General features: G+C 36.1%; 2 protein-coding genes across 4 annotated transcripts; both read right to left on the reverse strand.

The window, feature by feature from the left end:
• Window positions 1-2,123: 2,123 nt before the first annotated feature.
• LOC107819664 (transcription factor DIVARICATA-like) lies at window positions 2,124-4,564 on the reverse strand. 3 transcript variants are annotated; one of them, XM_016645808.2, is made up of 3 exons: window positions 4,456-4,564; window positions 3,562-4,017; window positions 2,124-2,788 (listed from the first exon to the last, which is right to left on the reverse strand). In XM_016645808.2, the coding sequence occupies exons 2-3, from the start codon at window positions 3,942-3,944 to the stop codon at window positions 2,479-2,481; spliced, it is 693 nt and encodes a 230-aa protein (XP_016501294.1). In that variant the 5' UTR covers window positions 3,945-4,017; window positions 4,456-4,564; the 3' UTR covers window positions 2,124-2,478. The 3 variants fall into 3 exon arrangements, with proteins under 3 accessions (XP_016501294.1, XP_016501285.1, XP_075083819.1); XM_016645799.2 differs by having other exon boundaries at window positions 4,372-4,531; XM_075227718.1 differs by having other exon boundaries at window positions 3,562-4,538.
• Window positions 4,565-7,147: 2,583 nt separating this feature from the next.
• LOC107819677 (sedoheptulose-1,7-bisphosphatase, chloroplastic) lies at window positions 7,148-10,682 on the reverse strand. The gene is made up of 8 exons (XM_016645817.2): window positions 10,243-10,682; window positions 9,771-9,890; window positions 9,465-9,650; window positions 8,802-8,883; window positions 8,479-8,700; window positions 8,268-8,368; window positions 7,816-7,887; window positions 7,148-7,742 (listed from the first exon to the last, which is right to left on the reverse strand). Exons 1-8 carry the CDS (start codon window positions 10,363-10,365, stop codon window positions 7,461-7,463), a joined length of 1,188 nt encoding a protein of 395 aa, XP_016501303.1. The 5' UTR covers window positions 10,366-10,682; the 3' UTR covers window positions 7,148-7,460.
• Window positions 10,683-19,569: the final 8,887 nt, after the last annotated feature.

The raw sequence follows: 19,569 nt of genomic DNA on the forward strand, positions 1-19,569 counted from the left end.
ATAAACCTCCCGTTGCAACATAAATTATGAGAGTAAGATCCTTTTTTTTAATTCCCCTCCCCTTTGACTCCTCTTTAATCCACCTTTGTTGGAGCTACAATTCCTTTGCTGACTCGAGCCCACGACCTTGGGGTTGTAGGTGGAGGATGCGGACCATCTAAGCAACCCTCAGAGTGGGATCTTCAATATATCCTAACATAAACAGGATAAAAGAAATTGCAAAGGCCTTTAATAATTACATTAATAGTTAATAGAGAGAGTAGCAAGGGTCATGAAAGTTAGAGATTGCGTGGGATTAGTCAAGATTTAAAGATATCTTGACTTAGGTGTTCCACCCACATGTATAGCACCAAAAGTTCCCTATAATGATATAGCTAGCGGAAATGAGGAAAAAAAAAAAAGTACTCCCTCCGTTTCACTTCAGCACCATTTTCTTATTAGTTCGTTCTAAAAGAATATTATATTTTTATATTTTTTTTAAGGAAAATTTTTTATAGTCACACAAATATTACGATACGTATATAATCACAAATTTCAAAAGTGTTATAGTCACACAAATGTTTCGGCATGACTAAGACACAAACTTTAGGAGAAGGGCCAGACCATAAAGGTTTATTGTACACAGCTTTACCCCGCATTTTTGCAAGAGGCTGTTTCCATGGCTTGAACTCGTGACCTCTTATCACATGACAACAATTTTACCAGTTATGCCAAGAGTCCCCTTCAAACTTCAAAGATATACATTTCTTTTTTAAATTTTGTGCTAGATCAAACTATGTGAGCAAAGTGGAACGTGGGAGTAACTTCATAATGCAACAATATGAAAAAAGAGGACGAAATTGAAAATATTAACAAAATTACTCTCACGTTGGATATATTTTTATGCGAGTTAGCAAGGATTCTGAAATAAGTGGAATGCAGACTCAGCAGGAGTAGCAGCATCCTGGAAAAGGCAAGCAGGAAGATATGAAAATCAGTCAACTTGGCCAAATTGCAGATATTTGTTTTGTCCGAAAAGAATGAAAAAGAACAGAAGAACACGAAAAGTACTAATAACCTCCCAATCAAATGTTCAAATAGTGCTAAGTGACACAGCCTGAATTGGCTAACTTCTGCCACAGGTTCTAGAGCCATGGTTCTTGTCTGATATCTTGTACGTAGTGCTCTACTTATTTTGAAAAAGAATATAACTTAGATACACTTATACACAGTATAAAGTATGTTAACACTATAATACAGTAACGAAACTGAAATTTCTCCAAGAGTATTCAAAATTAAAAGAAGTGAAAAAAATATCTCGGACAAAGGATGTTTAATTATGTATTATATAACTCTAAAAACTAATATTTTACCTATGTATACAATATAATTTTTTGATGAAGGATGGTCAATTGACCACCCTTATGAGAATGTAGCTTCGGCCCTGCTATCAGTGGCAAAGGTACATAGCCCTGAGGGTGGTCAACTCATGACCACCCTTCGTTGAAAATTTACACTGTATATATAGGTAAAATATTAGATTTTAATGTTATGTAACATATACTGGTCACCCTTTATCGGAGATTTTTTTTACTTAATTTAAATTTAAACACCCTAGATGAAATTTCTGGCTTCGCCACTGTCTGCTATAATAACGTGATTTTAGGGTACCAAATTAGGATTATCATGAACAATTACTCTACCGTAAATCATCTTAACTTGATAGTATTGTTAGTTTATAAAAGTTAAGGTCATTTAAAAAGAAAAAAATGCTTAATGCATACATGCACATACAAGGCAAGGGGTTCCTCTTTTTTCTCCATTTAGTAAAAGAAAAATCCCTGCACAAAGTAAAAGTGGAACTACTATATACTTATTGGCTCTAGCCTATACACAATGGGAACCTTAGGTCCCAATAATTATCTGATAGTTCACTATGTAATTCTATGGAGATCTAGGTAGGCGGAAGGAGTTCAGTAAATGTAGTAAATGTACGTATATTAGATGTTAAATTCCTTTAACTTCTTCGCATGTTTACTTTTTTTATTTATTAAATTCATTTGATGAAAATCCTGCTTCCATCACTGTATGGAATAACTTCCGAAAATAAAAGATAATACTGTTCATGCAGGAGAGACATGTAATTGTGATCAGATGAAAGAAGAGATACATTATTCAGGCAAAATGATTGAATATTTACATGTGTAAAGTCTGAAATCACAACAAAGAAACTAGGCATATACCACACTAAAACTTGCTTTACGTTACTTCAAGATTCCAAACAAAATCCAATATTGACATTTTCTTTTCAACCTCACTTGATCAACAATGGAGCTGCAAAATACAACTACCAATGTTAGTTCAACATCCTCCAACAGACAATCAATCGACGGTTCTGACCAAACCACAATCAATCAGTCTATTGTTCTGGTTCTATAGAACCAAGCTGCCATAAAATGAACCAAAAGCCGCGAGGGCTTCATCATTTGAATCGTTCCATCAGGCGATTACTACATCTCCTGTGCTCGTTAATTTCTGCAATGGGGACATACTATACTTCTCTTCACACATTGATTTTTTGTTGTTGTTGTTGTTGTTGTTATTGTTGAGCAACTCGTCGTCTGTGAGATGGACGGTGGTGATGTCGTGGATGCTAGCTCGCTTCTTGTCTTTCCCTCCTGAAAGTTGCCTTAGGTAGTATTTCTGAGCATGACTAGCCACTTGTGTTGGAGTTTTAGAGATCACAAAATTCCTAGAAATGTTTCTCCAGTCACCTTTGCCATACTTCTCGAGCCCCATAAGAAATCGCCTATAATGCAATTAGAACATTACTATTGTCTATTAACATTAAAAAAACAATCAAATTTAGAGCAAACGAGAGGGGAAATTGAACGTTGCATGCTAATCACTACGAATTAGGTTCATGGAACAAATATTAACTTACATTTCGTGTTTTTTTGATCGATTTCATTGCATCAAGTCGAATGATCATAAAGAAGGCCCAAAGCTATGTTGCTAGAAACTTAAAAAAGTGCTCCCGCACCCATGTCTAGTGACGGAGCCAAAGATTTCATTAAGGGGATTTAATATTTATAAAAATAGGATATATCAAGCTTCTAATTTAAGTTAGGGGATCTAACCCTTGTATTTATCATGCATTTTATTAGTTTTAACTTGTAATATACATGTGTAATAGGTAAATCCTTTGAGCAAAGGATATCGGATGAACCCCTTGTTTCTACGTGGCTCTGTCACTGCCCACGTCGGATCCTCCAAAAATGCATTATTTTTGGATGATCTAACACGCACACCCGACATCATTTTGGAAGGAACCAAACAACATAACTCCAAACGGGGGCATATGCACCTTATACCATGCGGTATCACGGGACACCGCTTGGTCGAAATTTTTTACTAGATATTTATAAGAAATATTAAAATATTGGGGATACGTATATAAAATAACACCGCTTCTCGTTATAACGATTTATCATTTGCCCATTTATTCAAATTGTGACGCTGCTTATATAAAATCCTGTGTACGCCAAACACACTAAGAAGATAATTGTAAAGGGAATGCACCTGTGCTCTTCCTCTGTCCATGGTACACCTTTCTTTCTTTCTTGATCACAAGACTTGCCTCTCTTTCTAAACGTATGAATCTCGCGATGATCGACGAATTCTAACGTAAAAGCAGAATCGAAATTCCTCGGAGTTGGGACCAATCCAGCTTCTATATCACTAACATCTGCAACTAATTCTTTGTACTGCATCATCACATCAAGTGCTGATTTCCCAGGGATCATAGCTGCTACCATAGACCATCTATTCGGAGTTTTTTCGTCGTATATTGCAAGTGCACTTTCAAACTTCTTGTTCTCTTCCTTAGTCCATTCTGTACTTTTGCTATGTTGCAGTATCCAATTTGAATTTGGGATAAAAGCAGTAGGAAATAAAGTTTCCATATCACAACTTAGAGTCACAAGCCAATGCAAGAATCCTCAATTTTCTTGGACTTAAAAGAGTACGTATAATATCCTGTCAATTTATGATACACAAAAGATATTAAATTCAGAATCATTACTTGGAACAAGTATACCTCTTTCCTCAATTAGATAATATGAAGAAACAACCAACTTTTTAGAATCTTGAAAAATTAGCAAAAAAACAACTAACTTTACAACTTAATCATAAACCCCTTTTCAAATTAAGCACAATTAGCACAAATCAGACAAGGATTCCAAATATTGGCCAAACTAGTAAGAAAATATTTAAGAAATGAAGAGTAAAAGCTAGTAGCAGGGGAAACAAACTGAACAATAGGAAATAATGCAATGAAATGAAGACCATATACACAACAGTATGATCCTAACATACCAAACTTAAAATTACCTCACACAAAACAAAAAAAAGTTCTATCCGTTTAATTTCCTTTATTTCTAGTACAAAAGCAAGAAAAAATAGAAAATAACTGACATATGAGTTGGAGAAAGAAGTTAATGAGTAATAAACCAAGTAGGAGTGGCAGTTGAAATTGTATATAGGTCTAAGGAAGAGGAGGAGAGTGGAGCAAAATATGATTATATAATAAGGAGACATCGATTAGGGGATACTGTGTTGTCGATTACTGATTGGATAAATTTTTTTTATAATACATGTTACATGTTTCTAAACTATTATTCTATTTGTTGGTTTTAAGGTTTAGTGTACTGCTACTAAAGTTGTGGTTTACCAATCAAAATCACTTTTATGTCAGCGAAAAGCACTACAGAAATAAAGCTCTCATTTTCTTCGTATGTTTATATTTGTTGCTTCTATTTTTTTAATATCTTGTTGTTATTATGTGAAAATAGCATGAATTAGTCCGTTTTCGGACTAATACTCGAAAAATAGTCAGCATTTATAAAGTCATTGAAAAATAACCACTATTTTATACGGAGATAAAATTTGGGCAAAAATACCCTAGCTGAAACACGGAAAGTTCTAATATAATATGCCGGATTATGGAGCTCCTAGGTATAAACTCCAGCATATTATATTGGAACTCCAACACATTATGAAATTCTAGCACATGCATTTTGCTGGAATCTCATATGCAAAAAATTCGAACTCTAGGATATTATGCTGGAATTATTCCGGATTTTTAAGGGTGTTTTTGTTCAGATTTTATCTTTGCATGAAAAAATGATTAAATTTCGATTACTTTTGAAACTATGACTATTTTTCAATTACCAATTATAAATCAAACTATTTCTTATTGTTTCCCGTTATTACTATTTGTTGCCATTGCTTTCAAGATAGGGATAAGGTCTGCGTATACATTAGCCTCCGAGACTCGTAAAAAATTACTAAATTTGTTATTATTGTTTGTATTTTTTCCCCTATGTTTCTTCTTTCTGGGGCAGCACTTCTTTTACGGCTTGTAGAAAAAGTTTTATCTCCACTGCTATCGCAGTATGGCCAATCTTAGAAGAGTTGAACGAATTGAAGGATTCGTTTTCAAAAATATCTTTTATTAAAAGTTATTAAGTTTTATGTTCCGATAGTGCATAATATCTTTTATACCATCAAGTTAATTTATCTGCAACAACATGTAATTTATTCATAGCAAACTTGATATGATAACATGAAAAATAAAGTAATTTAATATAACATGTTAAATTAGACTAATAGTATAAAAACTTTGCACAAAGTATATACAAATTAAGCCTATAGTTATTTAAGGGCAAAGTCTTAATCTTGAAAAAAATATTCAATTTTTTACAAGATTCCGTATCAAGGCACGACACCATATATATGTAGACAAGACTTTTAATGTAGACCGAAAATGTTAACCACATAAAAATAATTTAAAGAAAAGGAAATAGAGTACTTTTGCTACATAAAATTAATGGGGTTTTCCTCCTTGAAATAATTCTACATGCTATGAATTTCTTTGATTGTTCAAACTTTATGACGCAATTATTTCATGGGGAAAGCTCGTTTTATGCATCCTCTTATATTACTTCAATAATTTAATTGTTAACAGTAATATTTTAAAAATACTGAATTAATTTTTGAGAAATTTTTATATTTTAAAAATAATATAAAGCTTTTCATAAGGAGAAAAAAAAACACATTATAACCCACATTGTAACATGTATATAATACAATTACAATATGAAATGTAGGGTTTCATAATACTCAAACGCTTTCAAGTATTCACCCGGGCTTAGAAGCATGGGCAGATGCAGCATATTCCAGGTTTATCTGAATTTAATACTTTTGACGTGGAGTGTTTTATATGTAAAAAGTCATTAAAATAGCAATAAATAATAGATATGAGCCTATAACTTAAAAAAATATAATTAGTTCAATGCTAAAACCTTAAAGATTGAACTCAACTTTCGAAAAGGGTAATTTGCAACAAAGGAAAGTTTCTTATTCAATTTTCATAGCCTTTTTCCTCCAATTAACTTGACGGAGAAAAGATACAGAAGTATAAATCAATAGGTGGAAAGAAGTGTGCGAAATGTAATTAATATTTAAAAGAATGAACATGCCAACACAAGCGTCTGTAGCTCAGTGGATAGAGCGTCTTACTTTCCTAAGCAGAAAGTCCTTGGTTCGATCCCCTACCTGGCGCTATATAGTCACTTATTCTCCCTTTTAACTTGTATTTTGTATTTCTGGATCTTATAAGTATTAGCTATGGTCATTTTAGTTAACAATGGCTATTATAGGAAAATACTGCTAAATTGTAATTCGTATTTACAAAAAAGATTCTGCTCCTTTTCTCGTTCTTGTTAGGCTTGGAAACAAGCAGAGTAACCACACAATCTAGGACGACACAAAATTGAAAATATTGAGCCTACACGTGTAGGCATCTCTTAGTGGTATGAGACTTTTTGGAGAAAACGATTTGACCCAAAGCGGGAAATATCAAGATTAGTACATTTGTTGCTAGGCCAAAGAGTAGTTCTTGTAAAGAGGTAGAGCTTCTACGTCGAAACAGGAACATTAACTACTATATTTGAGATTTATTAAGCCTCTTAGCAACATGCCTAATCTGGTGCTTCTGCCTCGTCTGCTTTTTAGTTTAGGTGAGTTCAGTGTCTTTGCCTCTCACTGAGAAATGCTGATGTTGCTTGACTAAATAGAAGTTTATATATTTCATAAGGAAAAAGTATTAAAAGCCTAACTCCAAGCAATGTTTTGCTGTCCCCGGCCTCATTTTCTGCAGCATAAGTTATGAATAAAAAGATTACATGATACATTTGTCTTTTTCGACTTTTACGTTGAAAATCCATCATTTCAGGAGATTTGAACACGATCTGAGAAACAAAGAGTTGGCAGTTAAAAGATACAGCAAAAAGGAAACTGTTTGATTCCCATTTCTGCCACAAGTTTTGGCCTTGTGATCTTAACCTATCTCCCCTTTGTACTCTAATAGAATTATAACACCCCCACCAACAATTTTATGGCGCGGTTGCACTCAGGCCTCAAGCAGCAGCACCAACTGCCTCAGCAGACTTAAGCCTAGATGATCCGTAGAGTGTTTCTTCAAAGCGGATAATTTCATTCTTTGAACCATAAGCAACTTGAGTCCTATCATCAAGATTAATAACCACTCTGTCAAGAACCGACTGTTTCCCATCGCTACTGTAACCGCCAGCTTTCTCAATCAAGAATCCTAATGGTGCCACTTCAAAGAGCAATCTCAGTTTCGCCTTGGTAGTTGGAGATATCACATTTGTGAAAACACCCTTCTCCTTCACTATTATCTGCAAAAATTCAAGAATGAATATATGAACTTCAAAATGACAATTTTAGGCTATAGGTACACAAGTAAAGTACCTGGTTTACATCAGGAACCATTCCTCCAGTGTATCTCAAGGTGTATTTCTCTTTGACATAGTAATCTATCAGCTGTTGTCAAGAATCAAGAGTCAGAACACAGAATTTCATATAAGTAGCAACTAAGAATAGTGGCGGTTCTAGAGTATAGTATATGGGTTCCCGGGAACCAGTAACTTTTACGTAGACCTTGTATTTATATTAAAACATTCGCTAAATATCTAACTATTAACTCAGTTATTATTGTATATTAGTTTGAGATTACGACGGGAATCCATAAGCTTCAAATTATGGATCCGCCTCTGACTAAGAACGCCAGAATCCAGATACAAGCCAAAAAAAATGAAAAAGGGAACAATAAAAGAAAAGGTATAGGAAAGGCAGATTGTATAAACATGCATCCCACAGATATCAGCAATTGGAAACAAAAAATGAAAAATGATTTATCAAACCTTAGCATAATCAGGATTGTCAAATGTGGCTCTCAAATTTCCAGGAGAAAACATTTTTCCTTCTCCAATTTCTGTTGTATCCTTGACATGTTGCCATTTTCCTACGAATAAAAGAAACGTTGGTCACTTCACCTGTTGCCTTAAGGTTTTACAATTTCAATGTTCAGATTCATATTGCTGATTTAGTAGACTGTTATTTTCATGTTCAAACCTTCATCAAGGAGGAGGAATTCATGGGTCCCGGGAATATCTTTAAGAGCAAGAACATATGTAGTTCGCGGTCCATATATCCCCATTGCTGCTGCGACTTGATCTCTTCCTGTGATCCCGGTTAGTTTATCCCCAGGCCAAACGCCAAAGATGGTTCCGACTGTGAAGTTTGTATCCACAATGCTGGATCCGTCAAGTGGATCAAAAGCAACACTAAATCCTCCTGTTCTCAATTTTTGACACAAATAGAATCATCAGTATCTTTTATAACCTAATGTTTTTTTATGAAAAATTAAGTAGTTCCAAATTATATATTTTGCCAACCTTCAACAGGGCCACCCATGTCTTGGAGCTCAGGAACTTCCTCAGAACAAGCATATTTGCAAAAGTGTGAATAAGTCAAGGCCTAAACATCAACAATCAAAAGGACAAAAATTTGTCAAACTTAGATAAGAATTAACATTGTAGAGTCTCAACTTGCAATCAAAAAGAAACAAATTCTTTTTGGTAAAGTCCTTTCAGGAAATTAATAGGGGGTTTGCTTATCAAGCAGCATAAGGTACTTTTGTATTCAGGGGTGGAGCTACATGTACTGAAATGAGTTCAACTGAATTCCCTTTATCAAAAATTATACCGTGTAAATAGAGTAAAAACAAATTCTTTTGTATATATGCAAATTGTTGAATCCCTTTGACAAGAGGAAAGCTTCAAATATAGTGGCACACTGGCACATGTAGTTCAAAAATTGTTTTTGGTCGTCTATCAGAAATAGCCTCTCTACCTTCCTAGGGTAGAGGTAAGGTCTGCATACACACTACCCTCCCCAGACCCCACTTGTGGAATTATACTGGATTGTTGTTGTTGGTCATATGTTCGAACATGGCGTTCTTGCATTTTTTTTTGAATTCTCTTGTTAAAAATCTTGGCTTCGCTACTATGTGCAATACCACATATGTCGAATAGTTCTTTTATTTAATGTTGTCCTACCTCAAAGAGAAGCTTATCGGCAAGCATATCGACTGCAAGTTGCTCATCTCCAAAAGAATTGACACAAGCAGTTCCTCCACAAGAAGCTGTTCTGACTTTGAAGGCAATTGTTCTAATTGCTTCTCCCATGCACATCATCAGCCTAATCAACCCCTTATCTGAGGTTGATTTTGTAAGAAATTCTTCCTATAAATAGACCAATTCACTAGTTATTATCATAAATTTTATGAAGTCTTGCACACTAATTAATCATGTTTAATAGAACAATTGCTTAAATAGAATCATCAACAACATGATCAAACTTACCAGACTATCACCAATCTCACATTTAGTCACCAGGGAAGAGTTTTTGGTCCTAGAAACCTTAAGTGATGATTTTGGCGCGAGGCGTAATGATTCCCCAAATAGTGAGCTTGATTTCAGACTCTGCAAGAGATTTGTGCCATAGTTATGGCATATCAGTTTATGTTTAATTTTTTTTTATCAACAAATTTTATGTGAAATACTTTGTATAGAACTTGTTGTGACATTCAAGGTCGTGTTTCTATGGTAAGGATTTACCTTGTATATATACGCTGACAGTATAAAGAATTTTACACCATTAGTGTATTTAAACTGTTGTAGCATGTAATTTACCTTATTTTTCAGGTCACTAATTCCACTATGAATGATTACCTATATTTATTTTTGAGGTGATGCGATTCTGTAAAAATTCATTTTACTGTTAACTCCTATAGTAACAATTAAAATAGAGGAGTAAATGAAAATTAAGACATACCCTGGAGCTGAATGAAGGGGAAATAGACCTTGGAGCTGCAAGTGAAGTTGAATGCTGAGAAGAAATATTTGGGAGTAGAGCTGTTGTCCTTGCACAGCATGTGACACTAGTCTCCATTATCATTAAATTAAGAATTTTGAGAATGGAGAGCAGAAAAAATCACGCAAAGAAGAAAAAGAAAGAAGATATAGAGGTTGTATAATTTCCCAAAGTTCTTCCTATAGTTGAGTTAGTTTCAGCCTCTAACTTCCTTGGGGGGGGGGGGTGCAGATAAGCAGTTAATGGGATTTTGCCACGTGGATGATATTGTATAGATAGGCTGATCTAAGGGGTATGGGTGAGATTTATGACCATCACTCATATTTTTGTGACTCAAATATCTGTAAAACTAATCAAAGAGATTGTATCTACTGAGTAATGAGCCTCTTCATTTTGTTTCTATTTGGCAACTTGACATTGCCAATTTAAATCTATCTATAAATTCTAAAATCGGATTAGGCAGGATATGGCGCGCCTTCGTATCACTGAGGATATGACCCTATATAGGAGGGTGTAGAGGTCGAGGATTAGGATAGAAAGTTAGCAGGTAGTTGAGAATTTTCCCCTTTCTTACCAGTAGTGCTAGTAGCACGCATGTACTTTTCTATCTCTCATATATATTACACCATGTTGTTTAGTTTGTTTCGGTTATCGTATTCTCCTATTATTACTATTTTGGTGCTACTTACTCTGTTCCCCCTCCTTTTCTACCCTCTCTTTCTTTCTTTTTCTTCTTCTTTCTCTCCCTTTGCTTCTTCTTATTCTTCTTCTCCTACCTACTTTTCTGAGCAGATGGTCTATTGAAAATAATTTCTCTACTTTTACTAGGTAAGAATAAGGTTTGCGTATACACTACCCTCCCCAAACCCCAAGTATGAGAATATATCAGGTAAGTTGTTGTTGTTGACTTGTTGTTGGGTTATACAAAGGTGTTAACTCTAACCTTTGTACCTCATGGATTATTGTGTAAACATTTCCAAAACGGATTTTGAAAGTTATGATCTTAATCTAGTCAATGTTTTATGATTATTTAAAATTTGGCTTGATAATAAGGACTATTATTGCTAAATCTCACTCATAAGATCACACCTTGCTCCGACGAGATACATAGCTGCATTTGGAGCCAATATTCCTCTAGCCCTCTTGCAAATTTAATGTAAAAGCTCATCTATCTAATAAATAATAATCTAAGTTTTTTTAAAAAGTGATTCGCACAATTTAGTGTAACAACAGCATGCATTTATAAGTACAACACTTGATTTTATTGACAATTTTTTTTAAAATAAAGAACAAAAATGATTTGACGACATAATGATGGATAATTTATAAATTATTCTCTCTACATAATGACGACATAATAATTTAGTCCAGTATTCCTCTAGCATAATCTTATGATGGATAAGCCCACTCTTATTCTTATCATTCAGCAGACTTGTCACGCCCCAACCTTGAGCAACGCGATCGGTGCTCAACCAAAATATCCCAGCCAAGCAAGCCTATTTGATGCCTTCTACCCAACCTTATCCATAAATAATTTGAAAATCAAAATCAAGATATAGACGTGAGAGGATAAAGTATGGTTTCATTATTTGTAGGAGCTTCATTGAAATTTACCAAAAGATTACAAGTTCATAGTTTAAAAGTGAAAACAGGTCCAACAACTACAACATTCTTAGTTTGCTATTTCCCAAATCAAACATAACTCACAACATGTCTACGGAGCCATTAAGGGAACATGGGTACAATATGGAGATGCCGGTGACAAGGCCCCTGTTATACCTCAAAAGTAGTGTACAAGAAAACAAGACAACATATGGGCCCCGATGTAGAGTAAGGCTCACCAAAATCCGTTGAGTGGAGGGTATATTGCTATCAAGAACCAACTCCGCTTGTTGAGGAACCACCTGCATCCATTAAAGATACAGCGCCCCCGAAAAAGGGGACGTTAGTACATATGGAATAGTACTAGTATGTAAAGCTAAATACCCTCTCATAGAATGGAATGCCAACATAAAAGAAAAGAGACGTGGAAGCAGTAAGTAAATCAATAATATTTAAATGCCAAGTTAAAAAAACGTATAACTTCACATAAGCATTAGCATTTTAGGTTGGAAGATCCTTAGTACTGACACACCACCATGCACATGGCATAGAGTCCGATCTCCGCCCGATCGGCTAAGCCGTCTTACCCCAATATATGCGGGTGGATATAGGAACACAATACCACCATCTGCGCGGCATGGCGTCTGATCTCCGCCCGACCGGCTAATCCGTCTCACCCCAATGTATGCGGGTGGACACAGGAACACAATACCACCACGTGCGCGGTATGGTATCTGATCTCCGCCCGACCGGCTAAACCGTCTTACCACAAAGCCGTGTGGATCGACATGGTCCATGTTAAACATTTCCATATTTTGTACATTCAGAACTAGAGGGAAACTGGTTAAAGCTGGAGCAAGAATACCATATTTGGAGAGGAACTTATCCGGGTGAAAGTTAGCAACACAAAAAAGATACAGGAGATTCAATTGCTACACTTTGCTAACATTACTCTGACATATAGAAAACCATAGATGTATCTTGCTTCCTAAACTACAAACTTTCAGGTTAAATCAGGAAACCATGACCGAGTTGTTAGCTCCTCATACCTTAGTAATTAAATTTATAAAATCTTTAATTACTTAAAACAAAAAGTCATAAATTACATAGACTCTAGGGATAGAGACAGAAAAGACATAGTATTCGATCTAAACACCGTCAGCCACTAGTACAATACGCGAAATCACAATAGAAAGCTACAAGTTGAAAGCATTAAATCAACGGACAAATTGCTTATTGAACAAACATCCAATGTATACAGCACACATGAGAAGCTAAAACTCACTTTTGGGATGATGCATGATTAGGACAATATCCAGAATTATACAACATGGCGGTGGACAATGAACAAACTGTGGGAATTGGCAAAAGGGCTTCTCAACTTATTCAGCTACTTGATATAATAGTTTTACATTTCAGGAAGAGAATACAGATAAGCTGTTTTAGATCCCACAGAACAATGGTATTTTCACAGTGAACAGTTGTTATAAGTTTGTATTTTTGGTGGACTTTGATTTATGAGGCAATGCTAACCCAAGAAAATTTACAAAGGAGAGCAATGATTCTTCGCAGCAAATATATGCCTGCTATGAAAAAAGAGCGAAGAGGAAGCTAATCACTTATTTTTGCATTTTAGCTTCTCTACGCAGAGCTGGAATCTGTTCTTCAATCTTTTCCAGGTCAGTTGGGTTATGCCAAGAACTATTAAACAACTGCTACAATGCTGGACTGGCAAGGGTATTGGAAGGGGAAGAGGAAGATATGGAAGACCATTCCGGCTTGTGTTTGGTGGCTGATTTGGAAGGGGAAGATGAAGATAAGAACTTTCACGTTCTCCAACATACTAGCCTCAATATACTATCAAGAATGCATATTAACCTGTCGAAATTGGAAAAAAAACATTGACAACTTCATAGAAATCAGTAACAAGTTCATCATTTACAGCCTTATACAAGTATTACATGCATACAGAGAGAGAGAGAGAGAGAGAGAACTACACTGACATATAACAACATTTTGATGTTTTGCATTATTAGGAAGACCAAATCACTACGCCAAGGCTTTTAGTGGCAATATTTATTGCCGCAAAAACATACCCATATTATTGCCGCCAAAACTAATTACTTTTAGCAGCATTTATTCAAGGGACCTTTATTCAGAGCAGTGTTTCCTCATATGATTTCTCGTCAAACCAAACACGAAGATTCTTTGATATAACACTGTATTACGCAACTCCGACTCATCTAAAGCTTCAGGTAGGCATCCTCTGACTTCGTCAACTATCCAGTGAACTCTTGATCTTCAGTGGCATTACGCATGAAACACCTGTCACATTTAGAAACAGCTCCAAACATTCCCTAGAAACTCTGCAATGTAAAAACAGGCGTTCCACTATATTTTCTAAAATTGGTTTCAGCACCTAAAAGTGCTTTTCAACAGTTAATTCTTATTGATTACTTTTAATCAGCTAATCCAAAAAGGGCTTAGCCTCAGGCCGACTATCAGTTTCTCGTGAACTTCATGCCTCATTCTAATGTCTACAAAGACATGAGGCTTGCAAACTTTCAATGTTACCTGTCTTAGCTAATGCTAAAAACAGGTGTTCCACTATATACCCCCCCCCCCCCCTTTTTTTTTTTTTTGCATTGTCCTCTTTTGAGCAAATGCAACATTATAACCTTCACCCAAAATTAAAAAGAAAAGGTCTTTCGAGATTTGAATTTTGGTCCCCAAAGTTTTTGTCCAAGTCTCTAACTGATAAGTTGTGTGTCTTTTTTATTTTAATAATTTAACAAACTTCATATGAGAACCAGATAGGGAACCTGTTACACATCCTCAAAGTGCTTAAGAACAACAAGTCACATGTCTGGCACAAGTTCCAACATGATCGATTAAAGAAACGGCAGAGGGAACAGATGACTATGAGTTTCTCCGGTGATAGTACAAGTCAACTCCCTACATGTGTTAAAGTTGCTGCACTATTTTTCTGCACACGCAACAGTGCAGCAGTCACTTTACGGAGAATGACTTGTACCGGATAATTGCATACATCATCCCAATGACCTCAGTTATATATTACCAACATGAGGCAATGGAAAACACACACTTGCAAACCGTAAATCATTAAGTCTCTCTCAATTGTGATGCAGCCATCATTGACTCAAAAGTTTGAAGAACAAAGTAGCAACAGAACAAAAAACCAAATCCCAGCACTGAGTCTATAATATGTCCTTAGTATTGTTGTATCTTTGTTAGTGTTATTTACATGTCATTCTTCTCAGCATAGTTAGAAACACTCTGTAGGACATCGTTTGTAAAAACATTAATCTTGTGTCTATGTTTGGCTAGAGTTAGTCAAAGTGTTAGCTTTGTAATAGAGTTATTACAAAGAGCCTTGCAATAGAGTTATTGCAAGTAGGTGAGGGATTAAGATGTTAATTCCTATATTACAATAGATTGTAATCTAAAGTTTGCTCGGTTAGTGAAGTTGAAATGCTATGAGCGTAGGTCGTAGTTTTTAATCCCGTGAGCTGGGAGTATTTCACATAAAACACTGTTATATCATTTACTTACTGTTGTGTGTATGTGCGCGCTCTGTGGGAACTGGTAGAGAATCAGGTTCTCTATACAGTTTAGTGGACTCTAATTTTACATCAATTGGTATTACAGCAGATTCTTTCTATAAGGCTAACACCTAGAAAAGATTCACATGGCTGCTCCACCAAACTTTAAAGAAGGTCAATCAACCTACACACCACCAAGATTCAACGGACAATACTATGGATGGTGGAAGACAAGGATGCATGATTTTATCATGGCTGAAGATTCAGAGCTTTAGGATGTCATCTGTGATGGACCCTTCGTCCCTATGAAGATCATTGACGAGCCAGCAGTGACCGTTCCAAAGACAAGGAAGGACTACAACGATTCTGACCGCAAAGCTATAAGGAAAAACTTCTGAGCATAGAAGATCCTCGTCTGTGGTATTGGACCAGACAAGTATAACATAATTTCTGCTTATCAATCTGCCAAGGAGATCTGGGAGGCTCTCCAAACCGTACATGATGGAACAACTCAAGCAGCCAAAGATCGACATGCTCACTACTAAGTATGAACTCTTCAGGATGAAGGTTGATGAGTCCATTCAGGACATGCATACTCGATTCACCTCCATCATCAATGAGCTCCACTCTCTAGGAGAGATCATTCCAAGGAACAAACTTGTCAGGAAAATACTCAGTGTATTACCTGATTTTTGGGAAAGTAAAGTCAATGCTATCACAGAGGCAAAAGATCTGCAAAAGCTGACCATTGGCGAACTCATTGGAAATCTGAAGACCTATGAAATAAAGAAAAGGAAGGATCATGAAAGAAGAGAACCCAAAAAGGAAAAGAACATGGTCCTCAAGGCAGACAACAATGATTCAAGTAGTGAGGATGATGACATGTCCTATTTGACAAGAAGATTTCAGAAAATAGTTCACAGAAATGGAGGCATTCCGAAAAAGGGCAGCTCCAATAGACCAAAAGGCTATGAATTGTGTCATAAATGCAGAAAGTCAGGACATTTCATCAAAGATTGTCCTCTCCACAAGCAAGACCAGTACTAGCACAACACAGACAAAATAACCAAGAGGAACCCGGTTCCTGATAGGAAATTCAAGAGAAAAGATGTCGCTGACAATGTTGTGAAACAAGCTCTTGCTGCATGGGGAGATTTCTCCAGCGAGTCTGAGGGATATGGTGAACAAGGAGATACCTCTATGATGGCCGTTGAAAGTGAATCAGCTGAATATGACTTCATCTTTGCCCTGTTGGCAAAATCTGACGAGGATGAAAATGATGATGACGATGAGGTAAACTTTCTACACGTTCAAAGAAATTTGAAGTCTTATTCTCAAAAGAAGCTTGTATCCTTAGCTAATGTTCTGATTAATGCTTATCATAAGATTCATAATCTTATCAATGATAAAAATGTGTTAACTGTGGAACTAGGAGAGGTAGAACATAAGAGAAATGATTTGGTAGTCGTAGTGGTTAATATAAAAGAAACCATTGAGGATTTAAAGAAAGAAAAAGATGCCCTAACTGAAAAAATTGAAAACATAGAGCATGAGAGAGATGACTTGTTGGTAGTAGGTGTGGATCTAAAAGGAAACTGTAGAAGAATTAAAAAGAGAAAACAGAGTTCTTATCACAACAGAAATGGTGAAATTGAGTATGTGTGCTGAACTTGAAAGAAATAGGCAACTTCAAAAAAATTTAGGCAGGGTTAAAAATGATCTAGATAAATCTTTAAAGTGGACCTGGTCCTCTGATACAATTACTTCCATGTATAAAGGGGGAGGAGGGGACATGTAGGGAATTGGGTTCCAAAAGAAAAAACAAAAGGCTCCTTACAACCCACATAGCAAGTATGTTACTGTCCATGATAACTGGCTTTGCACTCACTGTGGTAACACTGGGCACTTTAAAAAATCCTGTAAAGCTAGATTTCAGTCCCAACAGAAAAACAAATTTTTTGTTGAAAAAGTACCTACTGCTAAGGAACCTGGTCCCTCTAATAAAAACGTGTGATGTCTGCTAACAAGAAGAAGTTTAATCACCCTTTTCCTCACTACAAGGGACTCAAACGTGTTTGGGCTCCTAAGTCTAATCTCTGATTTCCTTATGCAAGGAGAAGTGAAAGGAAGTAGCCAAAGATGGTATATGGATAGTGGCTGTTCTAAACATATGACTTGAAGCACTGATGATTTCCTTTCACTCAAAGCCCTACAAGGTGGGAGTGTGTCCTTTGGTAATGGCAAAAAGGGATACATTCTGGGAGTTGGAAAAATTGGGAAGACACCCACTCACTCAATTGAGAATGTGTACTATATGAATGGCCTGAAATACAGCCTACTGAGTGTCTCTCAAATTTACGACAAAGGAAACAAAGTTGAATTCTTATCAAAGACTTGCACAATCACCAATCTTGTGACTAGTGAAGTGGTTCTAATGGCAAAAAGATTCAAAAACATCTACGTCGCTCATTTTGAATCTTTGAACAGTGGGGATCTTACATGTTTGGGTGTTGTTAATAATAATGTTGAGCTTTGGCACAGAATATCGGGACATGCAAGCTTCTTATTGCAGAACAAGCTGGTTAATAAGGACCTAGTTCATGGGCTGCCTAAGTCAAGGTTCAAGGATCACAAGGTATGTGATGCATGTATAAGAGGAAAGCAAGCCAGGTCCTCCTTCAAGCCAAAAATGGAAGTAAGCACCTCGAGGCCACTTGATCTTCTTCATATGGATTTGTGTGGACCTATGAGGGTGCTTAGTAGAAGAGGAAAGAAGTATATTTTGGTCATAGTTGATGACTACTCCAGATTCACATGGACCTAGTTTCTCAGAACCAAGGATGAAACTTTTCCAGTCTTTGATGCCTTTGTGAAGCAGATTCAAGTGAAGATTAGCCATAATATAGTAAGCATAAGATCTTATCACGACACAGAGTTTGACAATGAAAACTTTGATGAATTCTGTGCTGAAAATGCTATAAGTCATAAATTAATAGCTCCCAGAACACCCCAACAAAATGGTGTTGTAGAGAGGAAAAATAGGACTCTCGAAGACATGGCAAGGACGATGCTAATTGATAGTGGCGTAACAAAAATATTTTGGACGGAGGCGGTCAACACTGCTTGCTATTTGATAAACAGGTACATGATCAGGTCCCTCTTAAACAAGACCCCGTATGAATTGCTGAACGGGAGGAAACCCAAGCTGACTCGCGTGAGAACATTTGGTTGCAAATATTTCGTTCTCAATAATGGCGAGGAAGCACTTGTAAATTTTGATGCCAAAAGTGATGAAGGAATCTTTCTTGGATATTCCTCACAAAGCAAAGCATACAAGGTCTATAACAAAAGGTCAATGTGTTGAAGAAAGCATACATGTAATCTTTGATGAATCACACCATTTATGTGGGAAAGATTCACATGATAAGAATGATCAAGATAGAGAGAAATCAAAGTTTCCTGGATAAGTTATTGATATGGAAAATGGAAATGTTGATTTGATGAGTCAAGTCAAGGAATCAAATGAAGAAGACACAATAGAACCTCTAGCTAATACAGAGGAACCTGGTTCCTTTATTACAATAACTGAAGCAGAGAACATAGTTGCTGGTGTCGTGCAAGGAACTCCTGATGTTAAGCGGAGAAGTGGAACTCACTCTTCCATTGACGCTAACGATGGATACCATTCAGAGGAACCTATGTCTTTTGACAATGAGATTTAGTTGTCCAACTGGAAGCACAAAGTTCACATCCTCTCCAAAATGTGATCACTCCTCTTGATTCAGGGATTCAAACCAAATCAAAGACAAGAAGCATGTTTGTCTTCTCAGTTTTCCTTTGTCAAATTAAGCCTAAAAATATCAAGAAAGCATTGAAAGATACTAACTGGATTACTGCTATGCAAGATGAAATCCATCTATTTAAGAGGAACAGTGAAGGAACCAGATGGGTGTTCAGAAACAGGCTTGATGAGTTTGGGAATACAACAAGGAACAAGGCCATGTTAGTGGTTTAAGGTTATAATCAAGAAGAAGGTATTGTCTATGATGAGACTTTTGCTCCAGTTGCATGAATGAAAGCCATTAGAATTCTCATTGCCTTTGCATTTCATATGGAATTCAAA

Source organism: Nicotiana tabacum, chromosome 13 (genome assembly GCF_000715075.1).
Source record: "Nicotiana tabacum cultivar K326 chromosome 13, ASM71507v2, whole genome shotgun sequence".
NCBI classification, from domain to species: Eukaryota; Viridiplantae; Streptophyta; class Magnoliopsida; order Solanales; family Solanaceae; genus Nicotiana; species Nicotiana tabacum.

Bases quoted from the DNA above. Each gene is read 5' to 3' on its own strand.
- LOC107819677 (XM_016645817.2), bottom strand. From the start codon at position 10,365: ATGATAATGGAGACTAGTGTCACATGCTGTGCAAGGACAACAGCTCTA. The intron at 8,369-8,478 runs GTTTGAACATGA...TTTTATTCGTAG, and splicing joins ATTCCTCCTCCTTGATGAAG to GAAAATGGCAACATGTCAAG. The intron at 7,743-7,815 runs GTACTTTACTTG...GAATTTTTGCAG, and splicing joins TGGTTCCTGATGTAAACCAG to ATAATAGTGAAGGAGAAGGG.
- LOC107819664 (XM_016645808.2), bottom strand. From the start codon at position 3,944: ATGGAAACTTTATTTCCTACTGCTTTTATCCCAAATTCAAATTGGATA. The intron at 2,789-3,561 runs GTGCATTCCCTT...ATTGCATTATAG, and splicing joins TGGACAGAGGAAGAGCACAG to GCGATTTCTTATGGGGCTCG.